Source organism: Mirounga angustirostris, unplaced genomic scaffold, assembly GCF_029215605.1.
Source record: "Mirounga angustirostris isolate CCGP_5_RB_7025 unplaced genomic scaffold, mMirAng1.0.hap1 SCAF_6, whole genome shotgun sequence".
Classification (NCBI taxonomy): Eukaryota; Metazoa; Chordata; class Mammalia; order Carnivora; family Phocidae; genus Mirounga; species Mirounga angustirostris.
This window is the reverse complement of record NW_026991714.1, coordinates 26999244-27021655: the sequence shown is the minus strand read 5'-3', so window position 1 is coordinate 27021655 and position 22412 is coordinate 26999244. Positions and strand designations below refer to the sequence as shown.

The window sequence follows — 22412 nt, the reverse complement described above, 5'->3', positions numbered from 1 at the left end:
TCCATCTGTCCATCCGTCCATCCATCCGTCCATCCATCCATCCATCCATCTATCCATTCATCCATCCATCCATTCATCCATTCATCTGACAAATCTTTATTAAGCATCTATGCTAGAAATAGTGTTAAATACTGGAGCTATAGTCATAAGGCTGGATCAGTTCTTGCTCACGTGGAGATTCTGTCCTAGCCCAGGGAGAGAGATAATAAACAAAGAAAACACCACGTCGTGGTAAGTGCCATGATAAAAATAAGTCAGAGTGATGTGCTCATGTGACCATGAAGGGGTTAGAAGGGCTCTCTGAAGAAGTGACGCTAAGGAGAGAACTGAAGAGGGGCTGAGGTGGGGGGAGGGGGCTGCACATGTGCTGTTTTGGAAGGGGGAACAGATGGGACCAAGCTTTGAGGTCAGGAAAAGTGGGGACCAAGATGGGACAAGTTTAATGGGTATGAGGAACAGAAGGAAGGCAAGAGTGACCAGATCCTGGGGAACAGGAGGTGATGAACACAGATGATCCACAGTTCAATAAGGGGATGGTGGTGAGATAGTCAATACGAGGTGGCAGAGTGCATAAAGCATAAGCTTCGGACCAAGGTCTGGACTTGGTCCTGACTCTATTACAGATGTGTGAACTTGGGCAACTTTTCTGAGTCTTAGCTTCTTTCCTTATAAAATGTCTAATTTGCAGAGTTTTGTGAAATTAGATGGTGTAGTGGAAATAAGCCCCCATCGTGTTGACTATGAATGGTAACCTGTAATCCAGGTAGTGACGTGAACCCCAGCATTGCTGGGTCTGGGACGACTGGAAGCCCAGGGCTGAGAGGAACGAGTTAGCAGTTGTCCTGAGGAGGCTCCCTGGCCCTATCCTAACATCATCTCACTCTTCCTTTTCCTTCCCACCACCCGACCTCTCTCCTTCCATCTTTTTCTTACCGCTTTATGTTTCTTTTTATTCTCACCACAATTTCTGACTCTCACTTTCCTTCACATTATTTCTAATCACATCAGCTCAACTGCCCCAAATTTAGAATAAAGACATATTTTAAAATATTGATTTAATATTCCTTTAAAAATCAGGTGTGTTTAATGCTTCATAGATCTCTGTTAATGCAAACCTAGCAACAGCATCCATACCTAAACTAAGTAATTTTATATGATCGTATGGCCCCTGGATGATTATTTTTTTCCACTGAGATCACCGTCTCTTAATAGAAAATGGCTCCTACCACTGGATTAAAGGATTAGAAAGAGATTGTCTCAAGGCATTTGGGGACTGGTGCACTGGGAGAAGATCTCCACTGGCTGGAGAGCAGAGATCTGGATGTCCTCCCTAGGCCAGGAACCTCTGAGTCACTCCAGGGATGCTCTGGAACACAGCCTGGACAGTTGGCTTGGGGTCTGTGGCTGCCCCTGCAGATGTGGAACAGAACAGATGGGAGGGCAGGGATGGCCTGGCCCGGGTCTGCAGGTGGAGATGGAAGCCCGGAGTGATGCATAAAGACAGGCTGTGGCATGAGGGGTAATGTGAGATGCCCTGTTCCCATTGTTGCAGCTGCCTGTGAACAGAGGCCAAGAAAGGATAAGTTTCGTGGGTGTGAGTATGTGTGTGTGTGTCAGGTGGGAAGAGGGAGCTACAGAGCAAGCCCCCTAACATTCTGTTCAAGGCTTATATTGAAAGGGCCTTGTAGGTGGGAGAGCAGGGGGGCCAGTACGTAAGCCAAATGGAGGCTCTGGCCCTCACTTGCTTTCCTACTTCCTGGGAAGGGACAAGCAGTAGCTGGTGGTGGTTGGCTGTGGCCGGTAGATCATCTAGTCCAACCGTGAACTGTTCAGTAGGACACTGAAGACCCAAGATGAGAAGTGACTTGCCCAAGACTGCACAGGGAGGCAAAGGTAAAGGCCTGGTGTACTTTTCTCCACACCAGGGCACCTTTGAGTCTGGGTGATGGTGGTAAGAGTATGGTAGGGTGACAATCTTTCTGTACTCTGACTTTAGGGATCCCAGATGTCTACCTTCAAGTCCTGCCCTGGTTCATGTTATAGAGTCTGAGCCCCTCATACTCAAAGTCTGCCTTTCAGTGGGGCAGGGCTGAGTGGAGCCCTGGGTTGTGCACTGGAAGGTGGCCCAAGACTTATCCATGGACACAAATAAGCCACATGTGGCAAATTGAGAGCTAACTTTAAAAATGAATAATGTGGAGATTTTCACCCCCACAGAAGCCGAAATAAGGTCACATGAACTATTACTGCTGCTCAAGGATCTCAAATTCGATGCCAGGAAGGAGCTTAGGGAAAACAAGACACCGGACGGTGGGTCTGGGCTGCTTTGGAGGGGTCTGGCTCCTTGATCCCCTAGCTGTTCTGCTGCAGAACAAGATCAAGGGCAAGTTGTAGTGATGGCAGAAGTTATGGGCACTGAGTCCTCCTGCCATTTTCCTTTGATGCCTCCCCTTCTCAGGTGGCCCCTTCAGCGTCCCTGCTTGGAATGAAGGGGCCCAGGGAGTGGGGGGACAGGGAGGGTGTCCTCCGCTAAGCCTAGGCTTCTGGCTGCCTGGCCTCATCAGTTTATTACTGGCCTGGGTGACAGCTGAGAATGGCAAGGGTATGCTGAGGAGGGAGCGGGTGGTGCTGGGGCCATCCTAAGCTCCCAAGAGCTCACATGCCACGTGGTAGGGGCTGGGGAGGGGGAATGGAAGGAATGTCTGTGCGTTCTCTCCTCCCCACTCCCACGCTAAACGGAATGGCAACGCCCAATAGGAATTTAACAGTGGGCTTTTGGAAGCCATCTTTCGGTCCTTGAGACAAGTTTAAAAAACACTTTCTTTGCCCAAATGACTGAATTAATGAAGAGGGATCTGGCTATTTTTTCTTTGCACCAAGCTCTGAACATGGGAAAATGGGCTTTATTATAGCAACAGACAGTGGGATGAGTGTAAGGAGTGCTCCACAGTGGTAATTCCACAATGCAGCAGGAGCTGGCCTCTGAGCGTGACGTGGCAAAGGGGGTCCCCGGGCATCCTTTAGCTGCTCCCCACTCCTGATAAAATATCCTTGACACCCTCTCAGAGGCAGCTGCATCTAAAATGCTTTGTCACCCTTTCCCATTCTGGATCTCTGAGGGCACTGTTTCTCCAGCCAGGGTCCGCTCAGTTTCCCCCAATGCTCAGTGGCAGCAGGCCCTGGAGTGAAGGGAGATGCAGGGCTCTCCCAGGTGCGGGCCTTACAGTGTAGGGAGAATGACATTTTTAGGCTTTCACCTTGTATGTGTGTGCGGGGTGACAGGGGGTGGTCAGCACGGAGGAAGGAAGCTGCTTCACTGAACCTGGATCCCCCGGGGGGAAATCTGTGGACTCCCTCAGTGGCCTCTTGATGAACAACCTTTCCAGGAGATGACTGTCCACAGACCTTCAACAATGTAGGTCCTGAGACCTCTGGGAAAATGGCAGGTTTACAGCCTGACCCAACCCCCTCCAGGGCCACTTGGGAGGGACAGATGGAAGGGAGAGATGACCAGAAACCTCCCTGACTTTCTCTCAAATAAGGGCTCATCTCCGGGGAACACAGAGATACTGAGTTCTGAGTAAAACAAAAGGAAGTCTCATGCCACCAACTATCACCCATAGGCCCCTTAGATCCTTAGTAAGTTCAGCTCTCAGTCTACTCAAGGGGAAATTAGGAAATGCAGTGGCTCTGTGACCACTAAAAGACATTGAATCAGCAGTTACAAATCGTCTTCGAGAAAGCATGGAGCCAAGATGGCTTTCCTTTGGTGACAGCTACCAAACGTTCAAGGAACAGATAAGTCCTGTGACACAACTCTTCCAGAGAGTTTTATGAGGCTAGCAAAACACGGATACCCTAAATCAGTTTATTATTAGCCTGGACGGCAGTGGTGATGACCACAGCATCCTAGAGTGCAAGAAAGAAAACACGCAGGCCCATCTTACTCGTTAATATATAAACACAAAGGGCGCCTGGGTGGCTCCGTCGTTAAGCGTCTGCCTTCGGCTCAGGTCATGATCCCAGGGTCCTGGAATCGAGCCCCGCATCGGGCTCCCTGCTCCGCGGGAAGCCTGCTTCTCCCTCTCCCACTCCCCCTGCCTGTGTTCTGTTTCTCGCTGTCTCTGTCAAATAAATAAAAAAAATATATATATTTTTGTGTGTGTGTTATATATATATAAACACAAAAATGTGACACACAAGATCAGCCAGATCCAGCAATATGTAGAAAAGATAACCTGTCATGACCAAGCTGGATTAATCCTAGGAATGCAAGATGAACTTAAGAGGGGAAAACTGATGAATATAATTTACTTTATTAATAGAATAAAAGCAAAAATTTATTATAAATAAAAGCCACTTGACAAAATTCACAGTCCTTCTTATGGAAACTCTCAGGAAACCAGGAATAGAAGCAAACTTGCTTAGTCTTATAAAAGACATCTGTGAAAAACCTACAATAAATAGCATACTTAACATTGAGATGTTGCAAACATCTCTTTACAGGCCAAAAACGAGATAAAATGCCCATTATCCCTGCTTTTATTCACCGCTGTATTGGAGATCTTAACTGCCACAGTCAACTAGAAAAATAAACGAAGGCATCAGGTTTGGAATGGAAGAAGCAAACTTATTTGTGTAGATGGTATGATCGTCTGTACAGGACAGGGCAGAACAATCATTACAATTAATAAGACAGTTTGAAAAGTTTGCTGGAAACAACATCAATAACCAAATGCCAATGATATTATTATAAGTTAGCAACAATTAGCTAGAAAATTTAGTTTTAGAAAGGAGAAATTTGTAACAGTAATCAAAAACTTAAAAAATATAGGATAAATATAATAATAGATGTATGAGATTTTTAAGAAAAAAATCATAAACTTTTATTAAGATATATTTTAGAAGTATAAGCCAATAAAGAGATATGCCACATTTTTAGATTGGGAGACTCAGTATCATAAAGATGTCAATTCTCCCCAAATTGACCTATAGGTCAATGAGACTAATCAAAACCTGAACAGAATTTTTAATTGAACTTAGCAAGACAACTCTAATATGTACATGGAAAAGTAGGGGCCAGGAATAACCAAAATGTTCCTAAAACAGAGAGCATAGTACATAGAAGGATTTGCTCTACTGGATTTCAAGACTGATCATAAAGCTTTAGTAATTAAGTCAGTCAGGTACTGGGGCAGGGATAGAAACATAGATCAAGGAACAGAAAGATGACCATGCATATTTAGAAATCTATTTGTTAGTATGAAAAGAATAAATTATTCAGTAAATAATGCCAGGAATTTCCATATGGAAAAAAAATAGGAATAGGATCCCACCTCATAGTACACTCAAATGTCACTTTCAGAAGGATTAAAGACCTAATGATAAAGAACTATAAAACTTTTAGATGGCAATTTAGGAAAACAATCTTTTTGGTCTTAGACTAGAAAAGGATATCTTTTTTTTTTTAAGTTTTTTTTTTTTCCTCACCCAGCATGGAGCTCGAACTCACAACCTTGAGATCAAGAATCACATGCTCTTCTGACTGAGCCAGCCAGGCACCCCCAGAAGAAGATTTCTCAAACAAGATGCAGGACGCACAAACCATAAAGGATAAACTTTGTGAATTTAACTACATTAAGCAATACTCAAAGAATGAAAAGCCAAACCTCAAACTGGGAAAAGATACAGCAAAACCTGTAACTATCAAGGATCTGGGTTCAGAATATGTATAGAATCCCTACATTTCAACAAGAAAGAGACAACACGAACATGGGCAAGTGACACAACAGATTATTCACAAAAGAACAAACACAAATAGTTTGCAGACATAGAAAAATACTGAAATAATAAGTAAGGCAACGGGATCTTAAACCGAAGTGAGATGCCATTTATCACCTCTCAGAATGGCATAGAGTAGGGGGTAGGAATGGTGAGGATGGGGTGCACTAGGAACTCTGCAATGGTAGGGAGGAGTTGTACATACACTTTGGGAAAACATCTGCCTGCACCTAATAAAGCTGACTTTGCATGTGCCCCAAATTCTACACATATGTACCAACTGACATGCTCAGAAGTGTTCATAGCAATGTTGTCCACATGAGCCTCAAACTGGAAGCAACACCAATGCCTATTGACAGCAGAACGTATAAGTCATGGTTTAGACACCCAGTGGAATACTATACAGCAGTGAAAAGGAGTGGGTTCCAGCTAAGTGAAGATAAAATTGAGGCACAACAAACACCACACAGTATGTTTCTACATCGGTCAAAGACAGTCTAGACTAAACAATATCTTGTTTAGGAATATGCACACAGTCGGTAAATAAGAAAATGAGGGACTAAATAACCAAAATCTAGCTAGAGGTGTATAGGATTAGGGAGGGGTGCATCAGGAGCTTGGAAAGTACTGGTAATGTTGTGTTTCCTTACTTGGGTGATGGATTTATGGGAAATATGGAACATACATATTTTATTTTTTTATTTTTTTAAAGATTTTATTTATTTATTTGACAGAGACACACAGCGAGAGAGGGAACACAAGCAGGGGGAGTGGGAGAGGGAGAAGCAGGCTTCCCGCGGAGCAGAGAGCCCGATGTGGGGCTCAATCCTAGGACTCTGGGATCACGACCTGAGCCGAAGGCAGACACTTAACGACTGAGCCACCCAGGTGCCCCGGAACATACACATTTTAAACACTGTTTTGTCTACATGGTAGATTTCATAATTAAAACAAAATAAAAACAATAGAGTTTCAGCTCTCACTGCTTAGGTAGGGTGTGGCACATTTGGAAGTGGGTGCAGGTGGAGGTAGGGGGCTGTGGGCCCAACAAGAGAGCTGGGTCCCGGTTGGGAGAAGGGATGAGGGTTAAGTATTTGCCTGGGGTTCTGGCAGGTGTATTAGTCATGGTGGTAAATGCTATGAACATGCTCAGAGAGAAGGCCAGAGGGGCCTGTCCTTTATAGGGCTGAGTGGTCATCCCTGTTAGGTAGAGTGGCCAGACATTCATGGGTTAAGTCACATGAGGGATACAAAAATTCCTTTCAATTGATATTGCTCAAAGCTGATCCCACCAATAATACAAGCAGCATTTGCACTTGACTCAAAGGCCTGCTCCACACAGGGGTGCATCACCTAGTCTATAAGTAAGTGTTGGGGGGCTGGTGGGGCAGGCTGATGGGTAAAGGGAAAAAGTTTAGTTTAAAAAGTAGTATTTGCTGGGGCGCCTGGGTGGCTCAGTCAGTTGAGTGACCGACTCCTGATTTCGGCTTGGGTCATGATCTCTGGGTCGTGCGATCGAGCCCCACATTGGGCTCCTTGCTCAGTGAAGAGTCTGCTTGAGATTCTCTCTCTCCCTCTCCCTCTGTCCATCCTCCCCTCTTAAATAAATAAATAAAATTTTTAAAAACTTTTGTTTTAAGTAGTATTTGCTTTGGGGCTGGAGATCAAGCCTCATGGGGTGATGACAGACATCTGGGGGTTTCTTGTGAGAAGTTGGCATGGCTGAGGTTAAATGCTGGCGTCTGGGGATCTGACCACCAAACTGGGGTGGGATGAAAGGAAATGAGACCAGGAGACCAGGGGCCTGATAAAGGGTTTTGACTCTGTGTTCATAATGGAGACTCAGTTCTCTGGCCAGCAGAAGTGGTTGGTAGTTACTAAGCACAGGGAATGTTAGGATTTGATCCAAAATTTAGAAAGATTGAGCTGGTGGCTGTGTGGAGGTTGGCCAGGACAGGGGAGGGGCGGGAAGCAGGGAGACCAGTGAGAAGACCAGTGACAGGTGGCACTGGCCTCAGCTGACATGAGGACCATGGGTTGGAGCAGACCAGAGAGAGGCCATGGTTAATACTGTCCTGAGAATGAAGCTAGCACCAATGTAATACTGTGTATGTAGGTGGACTTGGGCTTTAGACACCCATGCAAGAGCTCATTCTGCCAAAAGGAGACTCTGATAAATTCTTTTTTTAAAAGATGTATTTATTTATTAGAGGGGGGGAGGGGCAAAGGGAGAGAAGCAGATTCCCTGCTGAGCGCGGAGCCCATTACGGGGCTTGATCTCAGGACCCTGAGATCATGACCTGAGCTGAAATCAGGAGCTGGATGCTTAACCGACTGAGCCACCCAGGCACCCCTCTTTGCTAAATTATTGACTTATCCGGCCCCCAAAAGGTAAAGAAAGAACAGAGAAGGGAGGAGGAAGGGAAGGCATGAGTGTTGATCATGAAGAGGAGGGGTTATCTCCACCTGACAGATGAGTTGATAAGGTTCTGTTTCTCTGCCTAAAGTCACACAACCAGTAGGTGGTGGAGCCAGAAGTCAGTTCTGCACTCCCCAAAAGGAAACTGCCACCCAGGACCCCATTCTGAGCACTTAGGAGGCTCCTGTCAAGCACGGATGTGGCATATTTCCTTGGAGTTGAGACCTCAAAGGAAGGGAATGTGTGCAAGAGCAGAACTGTGCCCTGGGCTGAAGAACAGATTTGTGAAGGCCTGAGGATAGGCAGGGTGTAGAAGTGGGGAAGTCATTTTTCTGGGGATCTGGTACAGGCTGTACTCAGGTAAAGGGTCAGGTCAAGTCCTCTCTCCCACCCGTCCCCATCTCCAGCTGCCTGCCTGAGTGCCCCCCCCCCCCCCCCAAAACCCAGCTCGGGTGAGTGCAAGGCCAGATGGGCCATCAGGTGACGTGCAGATTTTCTTCAACCGGAATGATCAAGCTTTGACCCAAAGCTGCAAGGACCATTGGGATGGCTCAGGTATCCAAGTGGCTGCATGTGTGTGCTCTTTTGGCCCATCTTGGCCTCTGTAGGCCTCAGTTCTGCACTCAGAACTGGGTGAGAATCTGTCTTCGGTTTAAATTCCTGTAAAAATGAGGATAATATCGTCCCTGCCTCATCAGGCAAATAGGAGAAGTAGGTGACATAAGGCAAGGGAGGGGCCTGAAACAGGATTTATCTCAAAGTAAGCCCTCAACTCAGTACCTACCTGGGGTCTGGATTCCCATTTTCTTGCTGAGCCAAGAAAAAGCTCTTCTCTGCTGCCATCTAGTGTGAATTTTGGGAATGACACCTGAGGGGAGGGGAGTGGGAAAAGCTCTCCGGTGAGGTCACCTGGGCCCTGAAAACTGCTGGCTGGAAGGTGGTGAGACGTGACGCAAGGCCTGTCACGCCCAGAATGGGCCACCTTCTCGCCAGGCTCAGACCTCTGCATGCCTTATGCTACCCTCTCCTCTTGGCTTCCCCACCTCCCCAGTTTTGAACTAACAGTGTGCTTAGAGAGTGTGCTGTAAGTCACCACACCCAGGGGCAGTGGGGTGTAAACCACAGATTTATTTTGCAAGTAAAAGAGGCATCCCAGGAGGGCCAGAACAGAAGAAACCACGGCTGAGAGCAGAACGCTTGGCTATGCAAAGACCGGAGAGGTCCGCAGGATTGCAGCCCCTGGGGAGAGCTGGGGAGGCAGGCCGTGGAGTGACCCCAGTGGCCTGGTGGCTGGGGCTCCAGAGGCCTCGGGCGCTCAACTCCACGTGCAGCATTTGCAGGAGGAGCTGAACACCAGGCTCCGAGGGCAGCTCTGCTGGAACAGCCTCCCCCCTACACAGCTGTAGTAGCTGCTCTGGTCCCGAGGGTTAGGGTAGAGCCCGTTGGCTTTGCCTTGGCAGAAGGCGTCCTGTTCAAGGCTGGGGCCACGCTCAGGTTCAGAAGGCCCGCGTGGTGTGGGGACTTCCGGTTCTGGCGTGCCTAAAGGCATATAGGGAAGACCTGGGGAAAGAGGGAAGATTCAGCCAAATCTCCTCCAAGGGATCCCCACCCACAGGCAGAGAACAGCCCGACAACGCTATGCCCACGGCTGCGGCACAGCTCGATGGGCCACACGGGGGCCACACAGGTAAGAGGCAGTCGATGGCCATCCACCGTCTGCACAGACCAGCCATACACTGGCGAGGGCCCCCGGGGGTCTTGCACTGCAGGCTGAGTGCAAGCTTTCCGTCTGAAGAGAGGAGCAAGCTGTGGTTCCCAGGCTGAGGGCCCCCAGAGAGAAGCCCCGGTTACCGACACCCCCGACAGGCATTGCCACAGTCAGAAAGGGGAAGAAGAGCCTGGAAAGAGAATGGTTTCAACAGTTTCCTTAGCCCTCAGGGGTGCATGAAATTTGGGAAATTGTAGTACTGGGACAAGGTTATTTCCTCAGAAGGAGCTGGGACCTAAAAAAAAAAAAAAAAAAAAAAAAGAAGGAGCTGGGACCTGCAGCTCAGGGCGGGGGTGTTGGTACCCTAGCCCCGAATTCTGCCTCTGGTCCCGGACCCTTAACTCACTCAGCTCCCGCTGTAGTGCCTTGATGAGGGGGTAGAGGCCCTGGTTACAGAAGAAGCCAGCGAAGTCGTCCATGTCCAGCGCCCAGATCATGGCCCCGCCCAGGCCCTTCTGCTTCAGGTAGCTGGCCTGTGCGGGGAGCGAGACCGCAGGTGGAGGAGGCTGGGGCAGCCCGGCCAGGCCCGCCCCAGAGCCTATCCTCTGGCTTCTTCATCAGAGACAGGGCTCTTGTTTCCAGCACCCCCAGGCCATGAGTGGTCCAGGCTCCTGGACACAGCCTTGGGCTAGAAGCCCAGGTAACCGAGTCCTGATCCCTACCAGGCATAAGTCATTCTAGAATCCTCCCGCCTCAACATGAGCATGGCCTGGGGTGGGCATGAGGGTGGAGGTGTGAGGAGTGGATGCGTGTGAACTTCCTTAGGTTCGAAGCTTTAACATCTCTGTCTTTTCTGGGCTGAGCTGCTGTGTTTGGGGGCACTGCCTGCTGGTTGTGATGAATCCAGTTACCATAGGGATGACGAAGCTTCCCCAGAGATCTGAACAATTTCCTGTCTTTAGGTCTTTCTCCTCCCTCGAGGGCCTTCTCTTCTCCACTAGATCCCCAAGTTGTCCCCAGGAAAGGGTTGTGTGTTCCCTTAAGGGGGTTTCTCTGTCCCCTAAGCCTGCCAGAGGGCCCTGGCATGAGGCAGGGTATTGGAAGAGAGGGCTGGTCCGGGGCCCGCCCACCTTCTCTGCTTTCAGACTTTCTCAAAGACCTTTCCACCATGACCCCTTCTCCTGTCTGTCTCCTCCAGCCAGGATCACCCTCCCTGCTCAATTCTCCCAGAGCCCTTGATCTACCCCTCTAGGAAGACCTGCCATTGTCTGCCCTGCATCAGAAGGGATGTGACTTGTCCAGATGAACAGGTGTGGGTGCCTCTGTAGGAGGTCACAGTCTCATGGGGGACAGAGGCATGGAAATACATAAATGCAGGGGAAGGGTGGAGAGATGGGGTAACTGGGTGATAGACACTGGGAGGGTATGTGATGTAATGAGCACTGGGTATTATATAAGACTGATGAATCACAGACCTGTGCCTCTGAAACCAATAACACATTATATGTTAATTAATTGAATTTGAATTTTAAAATGTAAAAGAAAAAGATATAAATGCACTCGTTTTGAACCACCAATATTGGGCAAGAGTTGATGGCGGGGTGGTCATAGAAGTAAATCAAAAGGTCTATAATTTGAACATGCACCAAATATTGTCAATGAGCTGAAAAAAAGGATACACCTCACTGTATTTCTCCTCTTCATATGTCTGTAGAATCTGCATTTTGTTAAATACAAATACAAGTATGTAATAAAATACAAATTCTTGGGGCGCCTGGGTGGCTCAGACGGTTAAGAGTCTGCCTTCGGCTCAGGTCATGATCCCAGGGTCCTGGGATCGAGTCCCGCATCGGGCTCCCTGCTAGGCGGGGAGCCTGCTTCTCTCCCTCTGCCTCTGCCTCTCTCTCTGACTTTCATGAATAAATAAGTAAATAAGATTTTAAAAAATAAATAAATAAAAAATAAAATAAAATAAAATACAAATTCTTCCAAGAGTGGTACTCAGTGTAGAGCAACTTTTTGTGATCGTGTCTTTTCTTAATCAATAGGTGGTAAAAATACAAAATACTATCACAAGAAGATCTATGACATGTTGAGATATTTTAAAGGAGACTCCTCTTTGAAGAGGTTCTGAATGTTATCATTCAGTGCTATTGACAGGCTCCGGCCTACCCAGGACCACCCCCCTCCCAGTAGGGCTGGGCCTCACCTTGGTTTTGAAGCTCTCCACATCATCGAAACCTACCCACTGGTTGCCTTGGAAGGCATAGGGTACCTTCTGGTCCTTGATTCTGTGCTCAATGGCCCCCTTCCAGGAGCAGACCTGTAGGAGCAGAGGGCAGAGCTGGGGAGGAGGCATTTGTGCCCCCTTGCCAAGAGGAGACTAGAGAGTGGAAAACTCCTGTCTGAGGGAGTCTGCAGGACCCGGGAGGTTCTAGATTGAGTGACCTAGAACCCTGGATTCAATGAGGCACTGGGGCTTAACGATAATCCAAGATGACAGATATGGATGGAATTCACCAGGCCAGAATTTGCTATGCCTGACATCCTCATTCAGAAACTATGGGAGAGGCAGCACCCCCCACCCCACCCCATATTAGGGGTGGCTGTGGGTTCTCCTACCTCGTAGTAAGCCAGCAGCCCTCCCTGGTTGGTAAAGGGGCCAGGGGTTCCAGGCCCCGTGGCTGGGGCCCCTACTCCAGTGTCTGATGGGGAGGCCAGGGTGAAGGATCGTCCGTAGGTGGGCATGCCAAGGATCAGTTTGTTGGCAGGGGTCCCCCTCTGCAGCCACAGCTGCACAGCAGAGTCCTGGTGAGGGGCAAGGAGGGGCGGGGTTAATTCACCTTACCTCTGGCCTGGTTCTGGTCTTCCAAAGCTGGGGGCCTCAGAGAAGCTTCACAGTGTTCCAACCTTAGTAGTGTTCCAACCCTGGCCTGTCTTCTTTAGGTCCTGTCTTATATCCTTGACCCCAGAGAAAGAGAAGCTGCATGGCACTCCAGCCAAGAGCATGAGCTTTGGAGTCAGACAACCATTCAAGGAGCCAATATTTATTCATGGCCCATTGTGCGCCTGGCTAGATGCTTGGGATGCGTCAGGGAACAAAGCAGCCGAGATCCCTGCCTGTCTCAGCAACTTACTACTTAACCTTGCTGAGCCTTGGGCTTCCTGTCTGTAACATAGAAACAACTAAAATTGCAAGAATTACAAGCTATGACGCAGGTATAAGGTCCAGCAAAACGCAGTAACGAATTGCTGTGATCACGCTGTGCTCTTTGCGGTCTGCTTCATTTATCTCTGTGTTCCTCGTGCCTAGAACAATGCTCGACACTTAGATGCTCAGACAGAAAGAACAAATGAGTACATGGTGTCCTCATGTGTCCCTGACCAGGGCCCTCCCCCTCACGTATGACTTGACGTGACATCCCAGCCTGTGACATGCGGAGGTACCCAATCTAAGGATGTGGAATAAATAAATAATGACGACTCCTCCCTCAAGCCAGGATTACGGGGTTCCCCCAGGAAGCTTTCTGTTCAAATCTAAGTCCTCCTGTTACTCCATACCCTCTTAGCACTTAAGTAAGGAACACTTTTCACCTAATATATCCATATTTATTTCTTTTTGCTGGTCTACATGATTTATCTCTGATCAGACTGGACCTTTTCAAAGGCAGAGGGCAGGGACCCCTGCTGAGCTCTATAGCACTTTGTACAAGTTTGGACAAGTCACCTTCTGGCCAGAAGCAGTCCTGGGCACAGAGTGCAGAGAGTAGAAGGCCTCTTCGTAAGAGGAGAAAGGTCTCCCTTCCCCATTGGATCCAGGGCACACAGCCTGGAGAACACAGTGCTGGTGGGCTTTAGGGCCCTCGCCTCTCAGCTGAACGTCTCTGGGTATTTCCTGGCTGGGCTGGGCTGGCTTCCCCAGGACCCACAGTCTTCCAGATGGGGGTGCAGGGGCTGGGCTCAGTGTGAACTACGGATGCCTGACTCAAGTGCCCAAAGATGTGTCCCTTATTTGTGAAAGAGCCCCAGAAGTCTAAGATGTTCTACCCAAGCTGATACACTAAGATTCAGGCTCCTCAAAGTTAAAAAGCATTTTTATTTAAGGTCTTTTTTGTTTGTTTACTTTTTTAAAAGAAATAATAAGGTTATTCTTAATTTTTCAAATGCAGAGTGGGCTTATAAAAACCCTCTGGGCTGCTCCACCAGGGTGGGCCGCGCAGGAAACCTCCACTCACCCCAGCCTGAAACCACACCAGCCCTTTGCAGGGACTGGGATCAGGGTGGAGGGGGCCCTGCCCCGAGGGACATCTCCTGATGTGTTATCAGCTTGGGAAAGCTTCCACCTCCGGAAGCACCTTCAGAAGGTCAATTAGAGTGACCAGGAGGGAAAGTTTACCCATTATCTTGAAGGAAATGGGGTGGGGGGTATGAAGGAAGCAAGAAGCTATTTTCGCTGGACATTCAAGCTCAAAGACAGTCTCCCAATGAGTCACTGCTTTGTTTGATGTCGTTAAATTGGTTTGTTGTGTCTAATATCAGCCAGGATGCTACACAGAACTAAGGTTTCCCCCCGGAACTGACACAGGAGAAGAAAAGAAACAAGCGAAGAAACAGAAAGTCCTGGCTACTCTGTGCCCTGCTTGGTTACCCTGCTTTTCCTTTCCATTAGGGCCTCAAGGCTCAAAAGAGGCCAACTGGGGGCGCCCGGGTGGCTCAGTTGGTTAAGCATCTGCCTTTTGGCTCAGGTCATGATCCCAGGGAACTGGGATCAGGCTCCCAGCTCAGCGGGGAGTCTGCTTCTCCCTCTCCCTCTGCCCCCCCACTCCCCGGCTCTTGCTCTCTCTCAAATAAATAAATAACATCTTTAAAAAAATGGCCACCTGACAGGGCTTGTGGATGGGGAGTCCTGCCTCACCCCTGCAGCCACTCACCACGTTCAATTTGGCTGCTGCCCCGCTCTCCCCCTGCATCTTGTAGAGGGGGCTGTTATGTCCTGTGATCTTCTCATAAGAGCCATGGAAGTCGTAGGCCATGAGGCTAATGAAGTCCAGGCTCCTGCAAGAGGCGTGGAGAGAGGGGTGAGGGGCTAGTGAGCAGCCCCTCCTTGCTCCTTCCTGCCCTCACTGTGGGGCCGAGGACAGGCCCTCATGGTAAGAGGCAGGGGTGCAGGCTCACCCCTGGTGTGTAAGAGGTGATCAAACAGCACTCCCTAGTTCCCCCCACAAGCCCCCAATATTGAGGTCATTGTCATTCCGACTGCGGGGTTGGCGGCTCCCGTCTTTGGCATCCTTCCCACAGCAACCTCAGGGCACCTCGTGCCTTTACCATTTTGGAGGCAACTCTAGCCCAGTGTTGCTCAAACTTTCGTGTGCACATGAATCACCTGGGAAGCTCATTCAAATACAGGCTCTCATTTAGGAGGCCTGCGGTAGGGCCTGAGATCCTGCATCTCTAACAAGCCCGCAGGTGCACACTCAACGCTTTGGGGTGCCAGAATCCAGACGACTCGTCCTCCTGCCTTCACTCTTGCCCTCCCAGGGTGCTTGATGTTAAAACTGAGTTCCCGGGCGCCTGGGTGGCTCAGATGGTTAAGCGTCTGCCTTCGGCTCAAGTCATGATCCCAGGGTCCTGGGATCGAGTCCCGCATCGGGCTCCCTGCTCCTTGGGAGCCTGCTTCTCTCTCTCTCTCTCTCTCTCTGTCTCTCATGAATAAATAAATAAAATCTTTAAAAAAAAAAAAACAAAACTGAGTTCCCAAGGGAAAGGGCAAGGATTCCAAAAGAGACTATCTGGAACACCGGAGTAGCTGACACAGTGAGCAGACCCTTCCTGGGTCAGCTGCTGGATGGCTGGTCTTTTCCAAAATGACACGTCGCAGGTGAGCACCTGCTTTACTCCTGCGGCAGCTCAGGCTGCAGTGGCCTCTCCCACCTCGGAGAGCACAGCTTCCTTACCGTCCGCCTGAGACTCACTGAGCAATTTTGTCCACCTCATATCCAGCATCTATGTACTTTCTCCCGGCCGGGACGGCTGCACTCAGAAGGAGGCGTTCCTTCCCCGAAGTCTGGGCTTCCTGCTGGAAGGCGACGGCCAGGTCCTGCAAGGGCAGCTCAGAGTGAGCACAGAGACAGGGACCAGACAGGCCCCTGGGGGCACCAAGCAGATGCTCACTCTCAGGAGTCTGAAAACCGACCACAGGGCTGGTCTGTGCTATGCTAACACACGAAGCAGTGGGCCCCAGGGACAGAGCAGCACCCACATGTCCTGTGAGGGCACCGGTGTGGGCCCCCCCTGGCCAGTGGGGTGACTCTCTTCCCCGCCCAGCCATACCTGCACCAGGGCTGTGAAGCGCTGCTTGTCTGAAGGAGGGCTCCCCCGGCTTCCTGGGTACTCCCAGTCAAGGTCAAGGCCATCAAAACCATGATTGCGCAGAAACTTAATGGCTGAGTCGACAAAGGTCTGACGGTTGTTGGCTGTCGCCACCATATCTGTGAACCTGTGGGGTGATGAAGGACAGTGTGGGCCTGCCTTGCTGACAGGGGGCCACTCTCTCCCTCAGACGCAAGCGAGAAACTCCTCAGGATATAGGTGGCCGGCCGTTCGGGCCGGGAGGATGCTGGGAGGGCTGCTTCCGAGGCTGCTGAGATATTTGCCGTGCAATTACCAGCCTGGCCTCGGAAAGAGACAACCCAGAAGTGTGTCCTGTCCCCAGGGCACATTGACTTGCCTGGAGCTCTGCCTCCCCGAATTCCCTCCACCAACCTACTGCCATGTCCCTGCTCAGGGAATTGTCCTACCCTGAATCAGAGCTGGCTGTCACCCCAGCGTGGAGGTTTAGAAAAGAGGAATCAGTTTCTAAAAGAACAGAGAGAAGTACAGCGAGGTTAGTGAGGATCTGGGTAACCCGAGAGCCTGCTGCCCTCATTCCCTGGTGGGTTAACACGGTCATTTTCTTCAAACTCACATTCGTAAAATGCTTGTGCTATAGTCCAGAGCTCCTCGAAATCCCGAGCTGCCCGAAGAACCCCCTCTCCACATCCTCCTGATTCCCAGGATCGCTCCAAGAAGTGTCTCAAGGTTTCTGATCCTATTTTACTTGGTTTTCTATTGATTTATTAATTTAATTAATAGCAGCAGTTCTTAAGTGGGTCTACGTGCTGGGATCCCCAGGCTAAGAACCCCTGTATTCCAATAAAAAATCTGCATATAAAGAGTATTTGGGGAAGGTGGGTCATAAATTTCATCAGGTTTTCAAAAGGGCTCATGATCCAAAAAATTTTAGAAATGGGATGACTGGGTGGCTCAGTCAGCTAAGCGTCTGCCTTCGGCTCAGGTCATGATCCCGGGGTCCTGGTCGAGCCCCGCATCAGGCTCCTTGTTCAGCAGGGAGCCTGTTTCTCCCTCTGCCCGCCACTCTCCCTGCTTGTGCTCTCTCTCTGACAAATAAATAAATAAAATCTTGAAAAAAAAAAAGAAAACAAAAAAGTTTTAGAAAGAGCAGTTTAGAACTTTGGGAATCTTATATTCTGGACTTTCTAGGAAAAGTCTAGGTTCAAATATCTCATTCCATTGTCTCCATAATTCCTCAGAAATGTCCCAGAAATGCCAATATTTTGGGCAGCCAAGCTCACTCTCAGAAGTGGAACAAAAATTCTCAGATAAGATATCCTGTTTCAGAGCTCCAGAAATATAGACACTACATGTTGTCTGGGATTAGCTGGGACTCTCCCTCTACCCATTTCTTGGAGGAAGAGACTGAAAACTGGAAAGAGGCCAGAATCTCTCCTGCGCTCCTGGCAAGACTGGATGTGTAACAGTCTGGAGCTGAGCCCCCTCCACAGCCCTCCGAATGAGGTACCAAGAGCCCAAGAGGAAGGTCAGCCCCCAGAGTCCAGGCTCCCCTCCCGACTCCCTCACCCTGACTACACTTCAGCCTGGCCTGATTCCCTGACCAGGGCTCTCCCTTGCCAGTAAGTCGGGTCTCCACCCAGTGGCTCTGCCATACAAGTACCCACGGCCAACTCACTTTCGGGTGCCGAAGTTCCAGCCCCCAATGGCAAGCAGCGTCTTCAACTTGGGATTCCTAGGAAAGACAACACAAATGCTGGAATTGACAGAACTGAATGCCTAGCCAGCTCCTAGGGCTCACCTCACTGATGGGGAAAGCAAGGGGTGGTGGGTGCCCTGATGGGCGCTGATGGGGTGGGGGTTGTGTAAATCCCTATGCACAGAGCCTGGATGGGGGAGCTCTAGATTGGGAAAGAGAAGGCATGTTCCTGCCTTCAAGGGCCTCCCATCTGGCTGGGGATATATACAGACAAAGAACTCAGGAAGCAGAGATAAGGGCGGATCCACAGAGTGGCTTTGTCAAGGTGGCGATAACACCTGAGCTAAAGGATGGATAGACTTTAGGAGGAAGAAGGGCATGCATACCCAGCAGAGGGAAACAGTTTCCCAACCCAGATCCCACTTAGACCTAAACTGGAAGGGCCCTTAAGAGTCCCTCTCTACCCGTACATCTTCCATATAAGCACAGGAAAGCCCAGAGAGGTGATGCAACTTGCCCAAAGCCACACAGCAGGTCTGTAGCGGAATTGCAGCCCTGGGGAAGATTTCTGACTCTGAAAAGAGGTACCTGCCTTCTCTACCTCCCATCCCCCTCCAGAGCAGCTCACATCTTCTTCAGGCCATTGAACTCCTGGTACAAGGCCTCGTCATTCCACTCTATAGAGCTGAGCTGGTGGTTCTTCATGCCCGCAAAGGCATAGACAAGGTGGGTGCACAGGTTTGGGTCCACATCCTTGGGCAAGAAGCAAGCGACCCCCTGTCTGTACTGGGCCCAGTTGGTGAAGTAGCAGACCAGCTTTGCAGCAGAGCCTGGCCATTGGGGACAAAGAAAAGAAATGGCAGTCATAAGGGTCTGCTGAGGACTGGCATCCTCCACCCCGGGGCAGAACCTACATAATGCCAGAGAGTGTTAACTATGACTCTTGACCTGCTGAAGCCAGGGAGGCAGAACTTTCAAAATGCGGCTTGGGATACTTCAGAAGTTTCATTAAAATGCAAATACATGAAGTAGCAGAGAAGAGGCCTCAGTTACATGCCTGCGTTTATGTTTTAGTCTTGCTTTAAAAAAGTTTTATTTCTTACAGAGAATCTATGTTTGTTAATATCGCTGATAAGGTTCTAATGAAGAGCTTGTTTTATCTAGGAAAAGGCAGCTTGTTTCTGGAATCCCCAGAGAGTTTGGGAACTTTGGGGGGGGCGGGGCGTCTGTTCCTAGAAGTTTGATCTAGCAGTGATGGCCCCCACAGAGGTCAGCGTTATGCTAGGTTGACCAGATAACCAGACAGCGAGAAGGCTGATTTTTATTCCTGTATCTGTCAGAAATGCACTTTGGGCCGATTGCTTCTTCAGCTCTGGCCCAGGGTCCCCACCTGAAAATGAGGTTTGGTCTCTGAGGTTTCTTCCAGAACTTGTGGTCTATGAGGGTGTGGTCTGCACGAGCCAATATTTTATGCCAGGGACTTGGCAGAATCGTGGGTTTGTACTGGAGCACATCTATGGCCAGTGTCTAGACCTGAGGACTTCCTTTAGCCCTGACAGGGTCTCTCTGCAGTCCCCTCTGCCTTCCATGTGGCCAGGGAGAGGTCAGGGGAGAGGGAAGGGGGTGCAAAGTGTCCACTGGAGGCTGTGTGGAAACCCAGAGCATGAGGGGCTGTCTGAGACTCCCCTGAGCAGACCGATGGCTCCTGAAGGAGAAGCTAGAGTCCTTGGGTCGTCACTGGCTCTAACCAGAGGCTACTCAGGAGTAGAACTTGCCAGTGGGGGCTGGGAATGTAGCCTGCAGTGATACAGGAGGAGGAGGATTGGTGAACTCCTCAAAGCAAAGGGTTAACCTGGGGAACAATACATCCTAGGACTGACCATCTAGGAGGAAGCCTGGAGGCTCTTCTTACATCATACCCTGTTATATCAAATATCGTGCATGGATTTTTGTACTAGAGAGGCAATAAAATGTGGTGGTTAAGAGCAGGGTCTCTGGAATTTTAATGCCTGGGTTGAAATCCCAACTCTGCCATTTTCCAGCCAGGTTACTCAGCTTCTTGCTCCATACCATGAGAACGATCATCGTTTCTACCTCAAAGGACTGTCGTATGGATAAAGAGTTAAGATATTAAATACTCAGAACGTTGCTAGCAGATAGCAAGCTCTGTTCTAAGTGCTTTACATATATTAACCCTTGATTCACGCAAGACTCTGTTAATATATATACCATATATATACCAATATATATACCATACCGTAAACCCAGAAGTAGCTTGGATTTAGGCTTTTGGAGCAATCTTCAACCTTTCTTCCCCATGTTTATTATTTCCGTGGCCTCAGGCTGTTGCCTCCGGGGAGACCAAGAGGAGAACTATTTGTCTAATGTCACAGCCCAGCCTCAAGATGAGGGTCTGAGGAGCCAGCCTGACACACAGGGAGTGGGGTGGGGTGGGAAGGGAACCCCAGAATCCAAGTTGCTGAGCATCCCCCAGAGATCTCTCTCCTGTCTGACATGGGAAGTAGCCCTTCCTGGCTCCCCTGAGCCCTACATGCCATCAGTCCAGCAGAGTATGTTGTCTAGGTGGAGCTTAGGGGCTGGGATGCGGAGCTGGGTAAGACTTGAGCTCCTTCCCTCCAGGAGCTCACTGCCTGGTCGGGGAGACATCTATGCCAATAATCAGCAACACTGACATACATACTGGCAAATGTGTTCAGCTCTGTGAGAGCACAGAGGTTGGAGCAAGTGACCTCAGGAAAGACCTGAGAGAGCTTGACAGTGAAGCTGGCCCCATGGACATGCAGTTGGGCTAGTAGGTAAGGCAGCAAGAACTTTCCCTGAAGGAATGGCAGGGCTGTTCGCGGCACAAGGACACTTGCATGGGGCTGAGCTTTGGAGGAGAAGCCCCACGGAAATCTGGCAAGAGCTCTTGATGTGGGGGTGGGGGTGGGGGTCGGGGTTGGGGAGTGAGTGGGGAAGACAGCAGAGCCCAGGGAAGGGGCTGAGGGGATCCAGGCCTGGCCTCAAGAAGGTACCACTTACCCTCCCTGCCTCCAAGAAAAGGGGGCTTCCAACTCTTGATTTCAGCTCAGGTCTTGATCTCAGGGTCATGAATTCAAGACCCACATTGGGCTCCACACTGGGTGTGGAGCCTACTTCAAACAAACAAACAAACAAACACAAAACAAAACAAAAAACAAAAAAGAAAGGCTCCACTTACCCCATTGGATTGCCAGCAGAACTATCAGACCTAAAGCAGCACAAGAGAGAAGGCAGAGGTTAAGAGGTCATTGGTATTTTCCCTGGACCCTATCTGCCTCTTGAGGCCTGGGAGGTAGAGACGGTCAGAGAGGGGTAGGCCCAGGTTGGTTTCCTCCAAATCAAACTTCTTTTGTCCAAAAGGGACCCAGGAGGGCGCTGTGTCCATCCCTTCACCCCAGCCAGACAGCAGGGGCCCTCCCTGGCCTGGACTAGTCCCAGAGCTGATGGAAGTTTCTGTGAACAGAGGCTGCCCCTCCCTAGAGCATCAGTATTTAGGAAGATTCTAGGAAAACCCCAACTCGTGAGGAGAGAACGTTTCTTTTGGAACAAGCAGAAAACCTGTCCTGGGGCTGGTGAGAGCCAGTGTGGAAGGGCTAGGTCAGAGATGCCACCTCTCGGTGAGCCCTCTGCACCTCTGTTTACCCCCACTAGTTCCCTACTGCCTGCTGCTTTCCCGCTGCACCTTGAGTTACCAGCATCCTTGGAGACCTAGGGCCCAGCAGGACTCCTTTAGAAAGATTTATTTCACCGTTCTGGTGACCTTGCATTTTCCTGCTCACCTAATAGAACCTGTCTGAACACTTGCAAGGACACCCAAAGTCATGGCCTCCAGGCTGCCCTCTGTCTTGCAGGACAACCAGCACGGGATTAGGGAAGAATCTGTTGGCAGTGGGCATCCCTTGGAAAAGGCCAAAAGCAGAAACCTAAGAACATGGGAAAGATAAAACCACCCACTGCAGTGGTGTTTGCTGACTCTGGGCTTGCAGGACAGGAGGAGGAAAAGTCCATTTCAGCCTGTTGAGAAAAGCCTCTCCTTGCAGCACGAAGTCTCTTGGATTGAAAGAGTCCAGGGGGACCCCACAGGAATGGAGACAGCACCAAGAAGCCCCCTAATAACCACATCCTCACCTCCTCACAGCTCCCCGGGCCCAGCCCACTCTCCTGGACGGTGCCTACTCACCTGCCCAGGCCATGGACTGTGCCACCAGCTCTCTAGACCTGCTCTCCTTTTATCAGGCTGCCCTGATCCACCGTAGCCTGGACTGTTGAAATTAGGCGGTGGCGGAGTGGGGAGAGAAGGGCTGGGGTGTGGCTAGGGTGTCACGTAGCATGGATTGGGCAAACCTAACGCAATGGCCTTTAGCAATCTTTGGTTTTCTGGAATAATCACAGAGTGTAAACTGTGCCCTTGGCAT

General features: G+C 49.7%; 1 protein-coding gene across 2 annotated transcripts; it reads right to left on the bottom strand.

Annotated features, from left to right (window-relative positions):
• Window positions 1-9308: 9308 nt before the first annotated feature.
• CHIT1 (chitinase 1) lies at window positions 9309-22314 on the bottom strand. Of its 2 annotated transcripts, none has more exons than XM_045876996.3 (11): window positions 22178-22314; window positions 21176-21205; window positions 18584-18785; window positions 17935-17991; window positions 16239-16404; window positions 15881-16005; window positions 14840-14963; window positions 12531-12716; window positions 12118-12231; window positions 10315-10441; window positions 9309-9760 (listed from the first exon to the last, which is right to left on the bottom strand). In XM_045876996.3, the coding sequence occupies exons 1-11, from the start codon at window positions 22188-22190 to the stop codon at window positions 9516-9518; spliced, it is 1389 nt and encodes a 462-aa protein (XP_045732952.1). In that variant the 5' UTR covers window positions 22191-22314; the 3' UTR covers window positions 9309-9515. The 2 variants fall into 2 exon arrangements, with proteins under 2 accessions (XP_045732952.1, XP_045732954.1); XM_045876998.3 differs by having other exon boundaries at window positions 9623-10203.
• Between the last annotated feature and the right edge of the window lie 98 nt (window positions 22315-22412).